The following is a 16,235-nucleotide window of genomic DNA, read 5'->3' on the forward strand; positions in this document are numbered from 1 at the left end:
GTTGGAGGCAGATCCTCCAGAAGTGCCGAGAGCGCCAGACTCCTACGCACCACCTGTTTATCGACTTCAAGGCGGCCTACGACACCATAGACCAGAATGAGCTATGGAGCATCATCCAGCGGTACCATTTCCCTGGGAAGTTGATCCAGCTGTTAGAAGCCACCATGAACAGGGTGCAGTGCAAGGTGAGAGTATCGAAATTGGCGTCGGAATCGTTCGAGCCTCACAAGGGTCTGAGGCAAGGTGACGGACTTTCCTGTCTGCTCTTCAACATCACCCTGGAAAGTGTCATTCGAATCGCGGGTCTAGACAACGACATCCGTGGCACGATCCTCTACCGGTATCTCCAATTTCTTGGCTACGCGGATGACATCGATATCATCGACAGAACAACAGCGAAGGTGTGTGAGGCGTACATCCGACTCAAACGCGAAGCAGCAAGAATTGGATTGAGAATCATTGTGACGAAGACGAGGTACCTGGTTGCCGGAGAATCTGGACATGTTTGAGCGACACATCCTCCGGACCATCTTTGGCGATGTGTTCGAGCATGGAGCGTGGAGGAGAAGGATAAACCACGAGCTTGCTGAGCTGTACGGCGAACCGAGCATCCTGACGATGGCGAAGGATGGCAGGATACGATGGCTGGGCATGTCATGAGGATGCCGGACTCATGTCCCACCAAGAAGGTGTTCGACAGCGATCCCCACTTCGGCATATGGCGCAGGGGAGCACAGCGAACTCGATGGCTGGACCAGGTGAAGCGAGACCTGTCGGAGATCGGGTGTCTGCATGGATGGGAGGCTGCAGCCAGGGACCGAGCATCCTGGAGAATTGTTGTTGACCGGGCCGTGTCACTTCGACGTCCTCTATCGTGAGCAGGCCAACAAGAGCGAGAGAGAGAGAGAGAGAGAGATATTTAACTAAATTTTGAATGATCCACATTTCAATTTCAACTTTAATTTCCTCTTTTTTAAATAGCTCATTAGCGTCCGTTTGCTCGGTAAATGTTATACGTCTTCTTTTTTGAAACTGTACTACAGCATCTGTATAACAGCAGAACCTCCCGGCGCGGCTCAGAGCTCTACCGTTGCCGGTTTTGACATTTCCCTTGCGCCCCAAAACAAATGTGACATAAGCGAGTGCCGGGGGCAAATAAACAGAAACACATTTTCGCGACCATATACTTCCCAAAACCACTAAAAATGTCTCTCAATATACGTAGAATCAGATATCCAGCATTGCAGTTACACCATGTGATAAAGAGTAAGTTGCAAAAGTTGTTTTTAAAATGATTTCTCTTAAAATGAGCTTTCATGACCGCGTTGGTACCTTCCGTTGATTCAGAGCACTATTCCGTCGCTTCGAAAAGCACTGCCAAGGCGAGCGAACTGTTCACCGACGAACAGCGCAGACAGCGGGAAAATGTGGGCCGTATCGAAAAGATTGAGGTCCGATATCTTGGCCTACCGCACGACACGACGCTGGTGATGAACCGGGAACTCTCCACACCGTACGATTGTGCGAGGCGTAAGTACTTTCTTCAAGGGCTAGATTGGGCATGTTGATTACATCTATTGGATTTTCTTTTCTGTGCAGACATTGGTGAAAAGTACTGCCGGCAGTCGGCGTTGGCATTGCTGGACAACAAAACGCCGTGGGATATGCGTCGACCATTGCGCGATTCGTGCACGCTGCAGCTGCTGAACTTCACCTCGCCCGAACCACACATCGCGAACAAAGCGTTCTGGCGCTCCTGTTCCTTTCTGCTCGGGGCCGTGCTGCAGGCGAGCTTCAAGCCGGAAGCGGGCCTGTTCCTACACAGCTTCCCGAAACCGAACAGTACGTACAGTAGGGAGCGGAACGACTTCTTCGAGCGTGTCGAAATTCTATTTCGTTTCCTTATTTGCAGTTAAATCTGGCAGCTTCGTGCACGATATCGTACTGGCGGAAGAGCACTGGAATCCGACCGTCCCCGAGCTGCGTGCGCTATCGATCGAAATGATCAAACTGTCGCAGCAAGATCTCCCGATCGAGCGGCTGGATGTGAGCAGTGAGCTGGCGCTAGAAATGTTCCACGACAATCCGTTCAAGCGGGAACAGATCCCGAGCGTGGCGGCCCAGAACAATGGCCAGGTTACGGTGTACCGGGTGGGCGAGCATGTCGACATCAGCAAGGGACCGATGATGGGCTCGACCGGACTGCTCGGCCGGTGTACGATCTCGGCGTCACACCCGATCAAGGAGGGCAGCGAAAGGGGGAAGCACTTCTACCGGATGCAGGGCGTTGCGCTGCCGGCCGTTTTACGCATCGGCCACTTTGCGTACAACATACTGGAGAACCGTTCGCGGAAGCTGGTAAGTGTATTTTGGAAGAAGGTAAAAAGGGTTGTTGGGCTTGAATTAAAGGGTTTCATCAAAATATTTCTATTTTTCCTTCAATGTGTTTAGAACTCGGCCAAGTTACCAAATGAACCATTTGAGGATACGGTTGCAGAACAAGTAGCATAAAGCGTGTAATAAATTAGAAGGATCAGTGAATAATAAAAACAAAACACATTCAATACGAATTTTTGCTGTAATTTTAACATATTTTTATTTTTGTTCGATTTAGCATATTTTGAATATTTTTTTAGTAAAATATTTTAGAAATATTTCACATTGAATTACAAAATAACCCTCTTCATCAATATAATACGTTTTATCATAACCCCCTAGTAGAGTTATGCGCACGATTACGTTCCGTGCAGTCGGACAAAAGCGCATCAATTTAATCCGCAGGACAACATTGTAAAACACGTGAGCGCAAGAGCTGATGCACATAAAGCAAAGCTTAAACAGAAAAGTGAATGCAGGAAAAAAAGGTTACGCAAAGTAAAGAAGGAAAGAACGCACCACGAAAGGGGGATTAGAAGAAAAGAAAGACCAAGCAGGCACAGCAGGCGGCAAACGAACCCTGCGTTTCCAGGGCCTGCTTTTGTTATCGGGACACTGCCTGTCTACGGGAGAACAAGAGCAAAAAAACGTGATGGAAGTGAACAGTTCTAACGCTTTCAAAAAGGGCACCACTACAATCAAGATCCCCGTTGTACTGGGGATGCTGCTGCTGCCGCTGTCTGACGGCGATAATGGCCGTTTAATCAATCTGTTCTCCTCACACCGGGCACCTCACAGTACCCGGGTAAGCGACCCGAAGAAGCGCACAAGTGCACACACACAACACGACCGATGCCGGGTACTGCGTTGATGTGTTCGTTCGTCCGACAACGGCCTGCTATGATGAGACGCGGTGGCGCAGTAAAAGACGACCACACCGTTGCCGACGAACCACAATTGCTCGCGGACCGTCAACGGAAAAGGACGTCCATGCGCTGAGTGGAGCAGATTTTAAATAGGATTAGTTCTGTGTGTGTGTTGTGTTGTCACTGTGTGTTTTCTTGTGATGAAATTCGTGCTGGTAGTTTTAAGTTGCCTGCTGGCAGGCGGTAAGTACGAGGGAGTTATTAAAAATTGCGTAAAGTTACGGTTTCCTTACCTTGGGTTCTCTAGCCCTCTCTTTCGAAGGCATAAGCACAACCTGCTTGGATGACCCTGTTAGAGAGCGTCGTGTGCGTCGTCTAGGAAGTGGCAAGGGTGTCAGAAAAAACAAGATAATTGAGCTTTAATTAAATCCAATTGTTAAAAAATTGAAACAATCATAAATTTTAAAGGAATATTCAAAAATATTAAAGCAGAAAGTCTCTCAGGCTACCATGAAATACTTTCACAAAATTACGCCACTTAGAATCGCTTTTGTAAATGGCGTCTTAGCAATGGAAACCAAGCGGGTCATCCAAGGGGCACAAAATGGTGCATGCTTTTTATGTTCCGCTTCCCGCTCATTCTTCGGCATCGCTTGCCAAACACGTCTCGCTTAATATTTAACTTCTCCTTCTCCCATCGCCTAGCTTTTGCCACCAAACCCCCGAAATGGCCCGACGTGTACTCGGTCAGCGGCATGCTGACGATACCGTACGCGGAAATCAACGAACCATTCTACGCCTGGTACGATAAGACGAACGGACGCTCCCGAGTCGACTACTATGGCGGCATGGTGAAGACGTACCAGCTCACCAAGCAGGGCGACTACGGCGTCAGCCTGAAGCTGGCCCCGGTCACGACGCAAAACCAGATGAACAAAGAGACCTGCCTGCAGGTTAATGGGTCAGCTTCGTACAAGATCGACGTGCAGGGCATCCTGCCGTACGTGCGCGACTTCCAGCTGCTCGGTAAGCTCGCCCCGTCGATCGGTGGTGACTCAACCGATCGGGACCAGCGGATGGATCGATCGCGTTCGTAAACAAGTGGCGAATCGTATCACTAATGCGACGCACCATTCCGCGACTCTCTTTCTCCCCAGGCACGGAGCAATGTGGCGGTTATCAGTGCGATAAGTTCGGGCTGACCGAGGTCATCGGGCAGAAGCGCAATGTTTACACGCTCTGGGTGCGGTACGTGAAATCGCCCAAGTATCCGGCCGCCCGCATGCCCATCCCGGTCCGGTACGAGATGAAGGGCTACAATACGCTGCTCGGTTCGCACTACGACCATTACTACCTCGACTACGAATCGTACGACCATCAGGACATTCCGGAGGACGTGTTCGAGGTGAAGCTGAGTAAGTGTAGCATTGTTTTGTTTTCTTTTTAATTATAAACACACTAAACTTCCTTGAACCTCTTTTCAATCCCCCCAACAGGCGACCCATGCGTTGGGTTCCCCGGCCCGGGCAATGGACACTACGCCACCTTCAACCCGATGCAGGAGTTCGTGCATCCGCGCTCGGAGGAGCATCTCCACAACGAGTTCGGTCGGTTCAAGAACAAGCATGGGAAATCGTACGCCAGTCCGCTCGAACACGAGCGTCGCCTGAACGTGTTCCGGCAGAACTTGCGCTTCATCCACTCGCACAACCGTGCCAACCGTGGCTTCACCGTGGCCGTCAACCATCTGGCCGATCGGACCGAGGAGGAGCTGAAGGCGCTGCGTGGCTTCCGCTCGTCCGGCACCTACAACGGGGGCCAACCGTTCCCGTACGACACGCCCAAACATATGGCCGATCTGCCCGACAGCTGGGACTGGCGCATTAGCGGTGCGGTAACGCCGGTTAAGGATCAGTCCGTGTGCGGTTCCTGCTGGTCGTTCGGTACGATCGGACATATCGAGGGCGCGTACTTCCGCAAGACACAGAAGCTGGTGCGCTTCTCGCAGCAGGCCCTGATCGATTGTTCCTGGGGATACGGTAACAATGGGTGCGACGGTGGAGAAGACTTCCGCGCGTACCAGTGGATGATGGAGGTCGGTGGTGTCCCGATGGAGGACGAGTACGGTGGCTACCTTGGACAGGATGGGTACTGTCACGTGCAGAACATGACGCTGTACGCACCGATCACCGGCTGGGTGAACGTGACGTCGGGCGATCCGGACGCATTCAAGCTGGCCCTGTTCAAGCACGGCCCACTGTCGATCGCGATCGATGCCGGACACAAATCATTCAGCTTCTACTCGAACGGCGTGTACTACGAGCCGGAGTGCAAGAACAAGCTGGACGAGCTGGACCACGCGGTGCTGGCGGTCGGGTACGGGCAGCTGAACGGCGAAGACTACTGGCTGATCAAGAACTCGTGGTCCAACTACTGGGGCAACGATGGGTACGCACTGATGGCGGTAAAGGACAACAACTGTGGTCTGACGACTGACGCCACCTATGTGCTGATGTGAGTGCGGCTCCGGAGCGTCGTCCGGTGTTATTTTGGTATAAACGGGGGGTTTATTTCGTTTAAGTATGAATTTCATGAATTTCTCAATAAAAAAAATGTTTCTTACAACATGCTTCATCGTAAAAGTCAACGACCTCTTGTTTGTCATCTCTCAACCGACACTTTTGCGGCATTTGTTTGCCTTTCTCATATGAAGCGCAGCCAATTGGGGTTGCGGAGAAGGTTGCTTTGTTTGCATTGCTGTTTGCGTGCTTTCTGCGTTGGAAGCAAGAATAGGCAACGTTGGAAGCCAGGGCTTCTCAACAGAAACTATCTGGCCAGTGACAAAATTTTGCACAGCATGAAAGGGGTATTCTTTACAGAGGACACATGAATTTAAGTTTTGTTAATTTAATAGAATGCGTATATTATAAAAGTTTAAAAATACTGGCAAATGTTTAAGAGCAGAATTAAAACGAATTGAAATAATACGAAGTATGAAATAATTACCCGTACTGGTCAACTCATTCGTTAAAAAACGTTGATCGCACAAGATCGCGACGAAAGTTCCTCGGAGTTTGGCCGGTACCGCTGAGTATAAAGGGTTTTTTTTGTACGTGGGAAAATAAGGGAAAACCATGCAAAATGTATTTGGTGATATCATTATTTGTAGGATATCTATTGCCGTAAATTCTGAACGTGCGTTGTCTGATTTGGTGAAATATGAAAATATTTGCAAAAAGTTACAACTGAAACCAGATTTTTTTTAAATTATCCTTTTGAACATGCAGCTAATCTTAGTTTGACGAATAAAAGCAAATAAAAAAAAAACATTTATAAGTAAAGATAAAATTTGAGTTTTTTTTATTAAAGTTTTTGAGATTGGAATTTAATTTCTGATACAATGCATTTTATAATCATAGCATCAACTATTTTTGACGATTTTCGTTAATCCTCGTGTATCAGAGAAATTTTAAGAAGAAAAAAGTCACGTTTTTGCATTTGAACAATATTTTGGAAAAAAATACACAAAATGTATGAAATATTCTAGATATTAAGAAATATTGTGTGTAATAAATAAGTGTGGGTGTTTCAAGCAACACAAATTTAACATTCTTCTTTTTCTTCTTTTTTGGCACAACAACAACCGCTGTCGGTCAAGGTCGGCCTGTATAACTATTGGGATTGGCTTTCAGTGACTTATTGATTTACCTCATAGCAGGATTGTCAAGTACTGCGTATGGGGGCATGGTCCATTTGAGGTTTACACCTATGACGGGCATGTTGTTGAGTCGTACGAGTTTACGACTGTATCACCAGACCGGCCAAATTGGCAATATGTGCTTTCAAAAACAACTTGTATTGTGGAATAAGGGTTAATTGAAACTTTACCGATCCAATGGTTAATTCAATTGTAAAGGCCTGCGCGATTTTTGATAAATCTATTGAATATATTTGTTTGTGCAATCTGTAGAGATTTTTTGTTTAAAAATGTTCCGATACTCATGTACTTGGTGAGGCTCCTGGTTCCTATACTTCCGATCAAAAATGGGCAAAAACTGGGTGAGTATATCATTATGAAACACAGTGTAGTTATACAAAAAGCACCGAACCACTTCAACTGCTATGAGCATAATTTAAATTTTAATTGAAAATAAATCATTGAAAAACAGAACTTTTAGCAATAGCACAACTTTTTGAAAATCTTGAAGTTTGATAAATTTCTCAAATTTCATCATTTTTCAAATGCAAAACAGTCTATCAGAATAAGAAGGCATCATTGAAATATCTGACCTGTAGGCTTTTCAATTGCTTAATTCTTGCCCATTATCTTAAGAAGTTTGCCGAGCCCTGTTTTACGCAATATGATATTTGCGTAAATGCAGCAATTGTTTGTTGCATAGATTTAAGTAGATATTTACTTACCACATTAAAAGTGTACTTACTTTTGATGCTATTACCAGGAAAAAATCAAACATTTCGACAAATCTTCGGATATATCACCAAATGATTGTAAACCCAACATTAGGAAAGTATCGTTAAATTATATGGCGTTGCGGCATCGTTCCTTACAAACGAGTGATGAATTCTGCTAAGCTTAGACTAGACAATGATTGCTGCTTGTTGTTTTTTTGCTTTGGCGAACGACGAACGAATCAACCGGTCATAATGCTAACGTCCCCCGTCTAGCTCCCGTACTCCTACGCTACCTACGAACTAGCATCACAGTTTGGTGGCTTTTTCAGTGATGGAACCAAACGCTTTTGGTGTGTTCTATCCCTGATTTCCCTCCCATCCCTACACCCTAGTTTGGCACGTGCGAATTCACTAAACTCACAGTCGCGACTGCCATGATGTGGCACCGACCAGATAGCTTACTATCGTTACAACTAAACCTGCTATTACCCTACTGTACAAGCGACTGGCACCGCTCGGTTCGGTCACCAGTGTCGCCACCGTTAGTGCGCTCAGGTTCAGCTCGCTCGTGATCCGATGGCTCTGCGTGCGCACCAGTGTCACGAGCCGTTCCGCTTCCCGCGCACAAATTTCTGTCTGCAGGCGGGACGGATTTCGGCTCAACGTTTCCAGCACCACATACAGATCGTTTTCGAACGTTAGCTGACCGCTCAGCCGACATTCGACCGTCTGCAGGAGCGCTTCCAGGGAGCGTAAGATCGACTTGAGCGTAAGATACTCCGTCGACTGACCCTTCAGTGCGTAGAGGCCACGATCGATCTGTTTGCGCGAGTACACGATGCGCAGGGCGGTGCCGCACACCGGACAGCAGGCACCGGGTGGCAGCACCGGATTACAGTTCGTCAGCTTTCGCCGCGGACACTTGATCGACGAGCAGCGGGCATCGAGCGTGGGGCTGATCAGGCCCACCTCCTGGCACGGTCCGTTGTAGTCGACGGTGGAGTAATCGCTCCACGCTTCACATTCGCTCCGATAGGTGACACCGTTCACGCCGCACACCTGACTACGGCGGCGCGAGGTTTCGCAGACCTTGCGGTACTTCTCCTGATACGCGTACGAGGCTCGTTCGAATGCCATGCTGCAGAGGTTCGCATGGTAGCCCAGGCTCGTGTCACGGATGTCGGTGATGGTGGAGCAGTTCGTGGAGGTAAGATTGACTGGAAGAAGAGATTGAGATGAGGGGAGGATGTTAGTTGTACGATCGATTCTGTTTTAAGGTACGTATACAGGTTGAGTGAAAGTGAGAAAGAAATGTTGAGTTTTTCAATAATACTTCTGTAACAGAAGTTCTCAAAAATAAGTATTTACGCACAAATGAAGGGTAATTAAATGGTCAAACTGATCCTATCCATTTTAGGTGCCATCCATCCTCTCAAGGTGCCATTCATTAATTACGTAACACTAAAACTGTTGTGCAGTGTAATCGAATTGTGCCTAAAACCCAATTGGCCATCATTGGATCCTCCAATCTCTTCTCACAGAAATTTTGATCGAAATTTATTTGAATTCAGCTCAAACCGCCAATCAGAATCCCAATCGAATCCACAAAAGCGATTCTCCGAATGCAAGTCGAATTCGTCAAATGAGATACGATCAGTCATAAATCTTTTTGTTGAATGAGTCATCGAATCCTCTGAATCCCGATTTTACCAACACTACACTGCTTTAAGCTTAATCTCATTTTCTTTAATACCAGACTGAATTCGAAAGGATATGGGTTAATATTGCAGTCTTTCTCCGAGTTCCACGACACTCGAGTTACGAGAATTTATATTTTTGACAGTTCAGATGTCAAATCGGTATAATTTTATCCATGAATTGAAAAATAAATTGCATCCATCAAATTAAAAATAAACTGCAATTAAAAAAAAAATCTCTAAAAAGACAGAAATAACCTAATTTTCTACACGAATTGCATTAAATAAATAATAAATTACATAAATGAACTAAATGCAACCAAAAATCATTATTAAACATATTTTGGTTGTAAAACGTGATATTCAACTCACGCGAAATCCGAGCTACGCGAATGTCTCTTTAACGCATTATTCGCGTAACTCGGGAAAAACCTGTATAATAAAATGCGTTGCGTAATTAATGGATGATGCCTATAATCTTTTTTTGTCGTTCGTCGATAATTTTAGGCAACTAATTCTCTGAAGATAGGAAAATATTAATGAAGAGTATTAAAAGAGATTAATTTGAATTAACATATTCATCCATCAGATGCACCAGGAATCAAATTTAAGCTTGTTGTGTAGAAAGTATTACTAAAAACACATTTTTTCACATTCACACTACCTCTAATCACTAGTACACAAGTAATTCCCCACTTACCACATCGATACTGTGGGCAGGGTTTATGCATCCCGGACAGGCACACGTTCCAGTCGGGCAGACACACGGACAGCGGCCCACAGTCGACCTGATCGCACGGGTTTCGCGCCCGGCACGGTCCAAACTCGATGTCACCCTCCTGTATGCCGGCACACTTGGCAACACAGGCCGACGGGTACGTGTTGCCGTTGCGTCCACACACCGGCACATAGTGCGCCGGACAGTTGCACGGCAAGCTGGTGAACGATCGATCGACCGTCAGCCCTGGCACATGACACTGTCGCTTGGTGCAAGTAATCTCCTCCGCGAAACAACTGCACACGTTGCACTCGACGTAGAAGTGCGTCAGATGCGCGAACCGCTTCCCCGCCAGCGTACACGAATCGTAGCTAATACACGGCAGTGGTTGACACTTTTCAATCCGACCCGACTCACCACAGCGGCACACTTTAAGGCAACCTTTCTGCGTGACCGACACCGGAATACGCACGAACGCTCCAACCGGCACAAGGTACGACGAAGCCTCCCCCAGTGGACATCCGTTAACGCAGCGATAACCAAATGTACCATCGCGATTGGCAACACAGATCTGTGTCGCATTACAAGGATTACCCTTGCATGGTGACACGAGCGTTACGTCCGCTATGATGCGCTCCCGGTCCGCGTCCATTCCGGCCGCCCCAAAACCGTGCGGCTGGAACCGTCCCATCGAGATGCAGGGCAGCGAGTTGTTCTGGGGTGCGAGCTGCTGGCAGAGCGACGACACCGTATGGCCGCCCGGTATTCGCTCCCAGTCGACGCAGTTCCGTAGCACCTCGTAGCAGTCCTGCCGGCAGATGTGGTTCGTGTGGTAGCCCTTGGTGCACGGTTTGATCTGCAGCGTGCAGGCGATCGACTTCCAGATCTCGTACGAACACTCGGTCTCGTTGCGCATCGGCAGCAGCATGTTGCCCGGGAAGGGAAGGAAGCCCTGCTGGCGCCACTGCTGCACGTCGCTCCGGGCGGCCATGTCCGACTGCTGCCGGCAGCTGCGGAACAGCTCCGTTGGCCGGTTGTTGAAGTTGCTGCAGAACGACAGCCCATCGCAGCCCAGCTCGCACGGTTCGTCGACTGCAACGGGAGAAGCGAAGCACATATGTGGACACGTGGGTTTTTTTTGGGGGGAGAGTGTAAGGTTGATTGGTTGAAGAGAGGGAGGGGAGATTCATGCGAGACATGCTTAGCAATTTTGCAATTCGCAATTGGTTCGTAATAGTGGTACATAAATATTTTTGATTTTTTTTTTGATTTTAGTAACAATGGAATTTTATTTATTTTATTATTTTATTTTATTTGATTTTATTTTGTTCCTAAATTTTCGATTGATAATGGTTGAACTGAGTAGTATAAGTATCATTATAATTTTAAAGTCTGTTGAAAGACTTTTGATGAATGGTTAGGAGAAAAATGGGATCTCTTCCTACATGCTCCATTAATTCAAAATTGGTCAGATGCACTTTCTCGAATGATGTTTGTGAAGCATAAGCTACCAATTCTAATCTCTATTATTAGCTAATTATTAAGCTAGTAATCGCTCTGGGAAAGAATTCTAGCAAGAGCAATATATGAGTAGTCTTTGTTTATGGGTTTAATTCTTCAACCATTAGTGCAATATAATGTTTGAAGACTAATGAGACGTTTTGATTTGAATTTAAGGCCTGAATTCCGAAGGCAGAGGACCTTCTTCTTTCCTGATCGTCTTCGAATGTGCACACTTGATCCACTTGCTAAATTTCTTTATTGTTTCTCTCCTCGAAACGGGTGCAAGACCACTGGATTATTAGCATACGGACAGGTGCAAAGGTCAAACGAGGACCTAAACTAACCCAAACTGCACTTATCAACCGAAGAAGAAACACGGTAGAAGAATTGTTCCACACTTTTCTCAGTCATGTTACTAGCACACAACTGGATAGACACAGACCTAGGTACAAGAAGAAGAGTCTTGATTGGAATCAAACCATCGGTCCAGTATTAAAATCGTAACATTGAATAAAAATAAAAATCACTCACTCAACACCAGTCACTGTCTCGGTAGCATCGCCAAACCACAGTTTAGTTATAGAATTCAAAAGAGCTACTTCTGTAGAGGATGTATGGAGGTTCGATTGGTTCTAATGCCGAGTTGCATCGGGTTTTGTTTCGATTTCTCAGTCATTGATGCAACGATTGGAGCAAACTTGCAGAAAATGTGCTGTCGGAAGCGCCCAAAAAGGATTGTTTATTCTATAGATTCGCTGGCTTCTGGAAAAGGCTTGACGGAACGAATCCTTTCACGACCCGTATTCCCCCAGCAAGAGCTAACTATCGGAAGTATATTGATGATCGGATCGAACCTATCGGGTCGGAAACATCCGTAAGCGACTCAGAGTCGATCGGGCCGATCCGAAAGGTACAAGTAGGTTCAGTAGGTGCAACGATTCTAGTAGGTTCAAGAAAGCATAGGCAACTCTGACCCGTTCGTGCAGCGAGTTCGGGTCGGGGTGGGTCAAGGTATGTTGAATACCCCATCCGAAATCGTTGAATCGTTTGACCCACCACTATTGCGAAGCACAATAAGTCGTTACACCATAAAATTTTGTCATAGAATTCTGTCATTCCGAACAGCCCGAGCATCGATTCCAGGCTTCTTCTCTGTTCCATGTGAACATCTGAAAGTCCCTGTCAATCTGTGAATCTTTATAAATAATTGAATCGTGTAAATATTGCACTCCCATGACTAAACATCTTTGGAGTTTTCACGGATAATTGCCCATTAATATCTTAACTCACAAATTTCTTAATAGCTTACGTAAGCATGCAGTTAATATGGCTAGAAATAAAACACAACTTTTCATGTGGTTTGCTTTCATGCATTAGTGTATATTATTTCCATTGACAAGACAAAGTAAAAAGGAATGTAAACATGAACAAGAAAACAAAAAAAGTAAATGGGACAAGCAAAAAATACACAAAGAAACAAACAATTCTTTCCCGCATGGCGCCGCTGCATCGTGTAACGAATAGTGAATGAGCTTAACGCATCACGACACGCACACACACATGCACAGATAAGGGCCCTGGAACCCCTGGGACCCGGGGGAACGTCCCCCCGGGTCAGTGTACGGCGGCGCATCGAGGCCGCACCGTATCGTGTGACCATTCGCACACCTTACCTTCGTCGATGCACTGCCGAAGGGCGTGTTCTTCCGGTGCCGCCAAACATTCCTGCTCAAAGTCAACCAAATTCGTCGTCCACTCGTTCGCGTACGTCGTGGAGCAGAGGCGCCGACATCGGACCGATTCGGCCTTCAGACAGCAGTGCTGCTTGGCCGAATCCATACCAATCTGGTTGATACGTGACACCTCGTTCGAGTTGGCCTGCTGACCGGCGGACCGTTGCTTGTCGGCCTCCAGGAAACATTTCCACAGCGGCAGCGTTGGCATCAGTGCGCCACATCCGCCCCGGTGCTGCAGCAGATCGATCATTTCCTCCACCGTGTACGGGTCGGTGTCGGAACCGCCGGCAGTGAGTGTCTCGTGACAGACCCGGCGACACTTTGGTTCCGGCGATGCATCACAGCACGGCACATCTGGTGTGACAGGGAGTATGGGAGAGAAAGAGGGAAAGGATAAGATCGATGGAAGGTTACGAACGCTTGTGGTAACTTACATCGCTTCAGGTTCCGGTTGAAGGTCACATCGATGAATCCCTTGATGCACTGCATCACGTTACTGTTGTTGGTGCGACAACCCGTCAGTACCCGTTCGCGCAACGCCTTCGAAGGGGTCTGGTAGCGCTGGAACACTTGTCCGCACGCGTCAAGACATTCGGCGGTGCGGGCACTGCTGCAGCACCGATGGCCGTCCTCCTGGCGCTTGAGGCAGCCGTACAGCTGCTGTTCATCACTCGCCCGACAGCCCGTCCGTAGATCGTCCTGCGATGACCCCGTAGCGCACACGTGCTGACACCTGACGGACATCGCCAGCGGACAGCAGATGCGCCCCGGCCAGCTGGCTCCCCGCTGGACCGCTGCCATCGTTTCGTTCATGCACTGCCAGAAGGGGACCTGCTGCCGGGGGCAGTACTTGCGCACGTCCAGCAGCTTGGCCTCCCGGGAGCCTGGTTCGGAGGCGATGCGTGCCAGCGATAGCTGCGGGGAAAAGAGAGAAAGAAAACACACATATAGGTTAGCAGCGGTAACGCTATAAATGCAGTCGCGATTAGTAGCCCACGCAACAGTTCCAGTTGCAGAGCCGGAAGTTAAGAGGTCGAGCAATGTTCTACCCAGCGTGTAGGTTGATCCTGTTAGCTGTCTGCCTGCTGTCGACAGGTTTAAGTGAGGATCGTTTAACATTCGCAGCAGCATTGCCTAGTGTCAAATCCATTCAAAAGTATGGACAACATGTGTGCAATGCTGTTGAGATTGCGAGTGAATTGTTCGTTACATCTGCTGCTTGTTTAGTCTCAAGTAAGCCATCGGAATTGCAGTTGACCAGTACAAAAGACTCTCGAATGGTTCCTCCAAAGACACAGTGTGATGTAACTAGTTATGAGCTACATCCCAAGTACACTTTTCTGAGTCACAATATAGGAGTAATGGAAGTGAAGTGTGGAGGCATCCATCGATCGTTGACACGAAATACCTTAATGAGTGATGTGAAAAATGGAGATTATCTAACACTTGTAGGAGTTGATAAGTCTCTACAGAAAGTGAACGTTCGCATGAAGCTGCAAAAGTGCAGGGTATGTCAAAAAGAATACGCAGTGTTTGATTGTGGGCGACAGATATGTCTCAAGCCAGTAGGAAAAGACATCGAAAAGTTGCAAACAATTGAGGTAGGTTCAGCAGAAAAAATAACTCCATAATGGAAAACTTTGTAACATGTTTTGAATGTCTTTCGCTTGATACAACAGGGTCTTCCAGGGGCCGCTATATTCAACGAGAACAGTGAGCTGGTGGGCATCTTGTCTTATGGATTCGCCACCGGTAGCTTTGTCGCAGAAAGCATACGTTACTATAAAATGTTTCTGGAGAAGGCGAGGCAATCCTTCTACACCGATAACAGTGTTGTAGATCAGGGGTCGGCAGCCATTTCAATATAAGGAACCCCGCAGCTATAGTAAAATTGTAAGATGAGGGCAAGAAAAACGATAGTGCAGTAGGCAATAGGTATTAAATATAGAGTTGACGACAGTTTTATGATCGAAAATCAGTTTTATGATCTATTTAATACTTGTATGTGTATGTATTGCTTCGAATTACGAATATTTAAGGCATTTTTGGCACGTAATATTTTTTTACTAATTCATATTTAATCGGTCGTACCCCGGCATTACTCAGTTTACTGAAGATATATTGATTAATATTCCGAACAGTTTCCAGCTCATGTTTCAAATTACGGACGTTTTGATTCATATTCCGGACGGTCTCAAAATGTAATTTCTAATATTTTTATCAACACACAAACTACACTTTTTTCATTTATATTTACGTCCGGAAGGCCAGTGCCCTCCTGAACCGACAGGACGACGGTCTTACATGGGGTTTGCGTGTGACTTTCCTCTGGAATTGAACCAAAGTACTGCTGTGCGAATCGAAGATCTTTCCTGCACGGCCATTAAGTCATCAGGCACATCTTTCTTCAAATATCTCTTCATGTTTTTATTAATGTCCAAACAAATATTTTAATGCAATTTAACACTTCGGCACTGTCCGGAATTGAAAACAAAATAAAAAAAATCTTGCTTTGAATTCCCGACAGAATTAAACAAAGGATTTTAACGAAATTCAGAGCACAATTTGATAATACACTGTTTTTTCACGTTAGTAACCACTTCTACAATGGATCCCGATGTATTTCATTGCAAATGCACGTGGATATTAATAGGAATTAGCGAAGAAGTTACACTGGCGTCGATTTGAAGACTGACCAACATAAAATATTTAATTACTTCCAAATAGCCAGAATTGCTAAAGCAGCCAATTTTGGTAAGCTAAAGATCGCTGCTTGAATTCGCCTTTTGCAGTAGATAAACAGCATTAAAGCTCCAGGTGGTCCTTCCAAATAGCGCCTAAGCAGCTTCCTTGTGCCACGGTGCCGAGGGTTATTTTTCTTTGTGTTTTATTTTCAAGCAAGCGTCATCGATGAAATAATTGTAGA

The 16,235-nt window shown here is 46.5% G+C and overlaps 4 protein-coding genes across 9 annotated transcripts in view; 3 read left to right on the forward strand and 1 right to left on the reverse strand.

Annotated features, from left to right (window-relative positions):
• Window positions 1–1,110: 1,110 nt before the first annotated feature.
• LOC1272552 (large ribosomal subunit protein mL39) lies at window positions 1,111–2,570 on the forward strand. 2 transcript variants are annotated; one of them, XM_311362.5, is made up of 5 exons: window positions 1,111–1,266; window positions 1,348–1,530; window positions 1,600–1,842; window positions 1,913–2,358; window positions 2,452–2,570. In XM_311362.5, the coding sequence occupies exons 1-5, from the start codon at window positions 1,206–1,208 to the stop codon at window positions 2,509–2,511; spliced, it is 993 nt and encodes a 330-aa protein (XP_311362.3). In that variant the 5' UTR covers window positions 1,111–1,205; the 3' UTR covers window positions 2,512–2,570. The 2 variants fall into 2 exon arrangements, with proteins under 2 accessions (XP_311362.3, XP_061514908.1); XM_061658924.1 differs by having other exon boundaries at window positions 1,913–2,570.
• A 141-nt stretch (window positions 2,571–2,711) lies between these two features.
• On the forward strand, window positions 2,712–5,884 carry LOC1268756 (digestive cysteine proteinase 1). Its single transcript, XM_307325.5, has 4 exons — window positions 2,712–3,485; window positions 3,948–4,268; window positions 4,400–4,657; window positions 4,739–5,884. Exons 1-4 carry the CDS (start codon window positions 3,443–3,445, stop codon window positions 5,758–5,760), a joined length of 1,644 nt encoding a protein of 547 aa, XP_307325.4. The 5' UTR covers window positions 2,712–3,442; the 3' UTR covers window positions 5,761–5,884.
• Window positions 5,885–7,763: 1,879 nt separating this feature from the next.
• Window positions 7,764–16,235, reverse strand: part of LOC1272554 (reversion-inducing cysteine-rich protein with Kazal motifs) — a 53,592-nt gene continuing 45,120 nt past the window's right edge. For all 5 annotated transcript variants that reach the window (XM_061658917.1, XM_061658919.1, XM_061658922.1 and 2 more), the window contains 4 exons: window positions 13,744–14,224; window positions 13,247–13,663; window positions 10,053–11,162; window positions 7,764–8,872 (listed from right to left, as the gene is read on the reverse strand). In XM_061658917.1, the coding sequence (XP_061514901.1) occupies window positions 8,073–8,872; window positions 10,053–11,162; window positions 13,247–13,663; window positions 13,744–14,224 (2,808 nt within the window). In that variant the 3' untranslated portion in view covers window positions 7,764–8,072. The remainder of the gene's footprint in view (window positions 8,873–10,052; window positions 11,163–13,246; window positions 13,664–13,743; window positions 14,225–16,235) is intronic.
• Window positions 14,234–15,369, forward strand: LOC133393547 (uncharacterized). The gene is made up of 2 exons (XM_061658925.1): window positions 14,234–14,910; window positions 14,989–15,369. The coding sequence occupies exons 1-2, from the start codon at window positions 14,350–14,352 to the stop codon at window positions 15,175–15,177; spliced, it is 750 nt and encodes a 249-aa protein (XP_061514909.1). The 5' UTR covers window positions 14,234–14,349; the 3' UTR covers window positions 15,178–15,369.

Source organism: Anopheles gambiae, chromosome 3 (genome assembly GCF_943734735.2).
Source record: "Anopheles gambiae chromosome 3, idAnoGambNW_F1_1, whole genome shotgun sequence".
NCBI classification, from domain to species: domain Eukaryota; kingdom Metazoa; phylum Arthropoda; class Insecta; order Diptera; family Culicidae; genus Anopheles; species Anopheles gambiae.

Coding starts and splice junctions, on each gene's coding strand:
- LOC1272552 (XM_061658924.1), top strand. CDS start 1,206: ATGTCTCTCAATATACGTAGAATCAGATATCCAGCATTGCAGTTACAC. Junction 1,267..1,347: donor GTTACACCATGTGATAAAGA/GTAAGTTGCAAA, acceptor CCGTTGATTCAG/AGCACTATTCCGTCGCTTCG. Junction 1,843..1,912: donor CAGCTTCCCGAAACCGAACA/GTACGTACAGTA, acceptor CCTTATTTGCAG/TTAAATCTGGCAGCTTCGTG.
- LOC1268756 (XM_307325.5), top strand. CDS start 3,443: ATGAAATTCGTGCTGGTAGTTTTAAGTTGCCTGCTGGCAGGCG. Junction 4,269..4,399: donor GCGCGACTTCCAGCTGCTCG/GTAAGCTCGCCC, acceptor CTTTCTCCCCAG/GCACGGAGCAATGTGGCGGT. Junction 4,658..4,738: donor CGTGTTCGAGGTGAAGCTGA/GTAAGTGTAGCA, acceptor TCCCCCCAACAG/GCGACCCATGCGTTGGGTTC.
- LOC133393547 (XM_061658925.1), top strand. CDS start 14,350: ATGTTCTACCCAGCGTGTAGGTTGATCCTGTTAGCTGTCTGCCTGCTG. Junction 14,911..14,988: donor AAAAGTTGCAAACAATTGAG/GTAGGTTCAGCA, acceptor TTGATACAACAG/GGTCTTCCAGGGGCCGCTAT.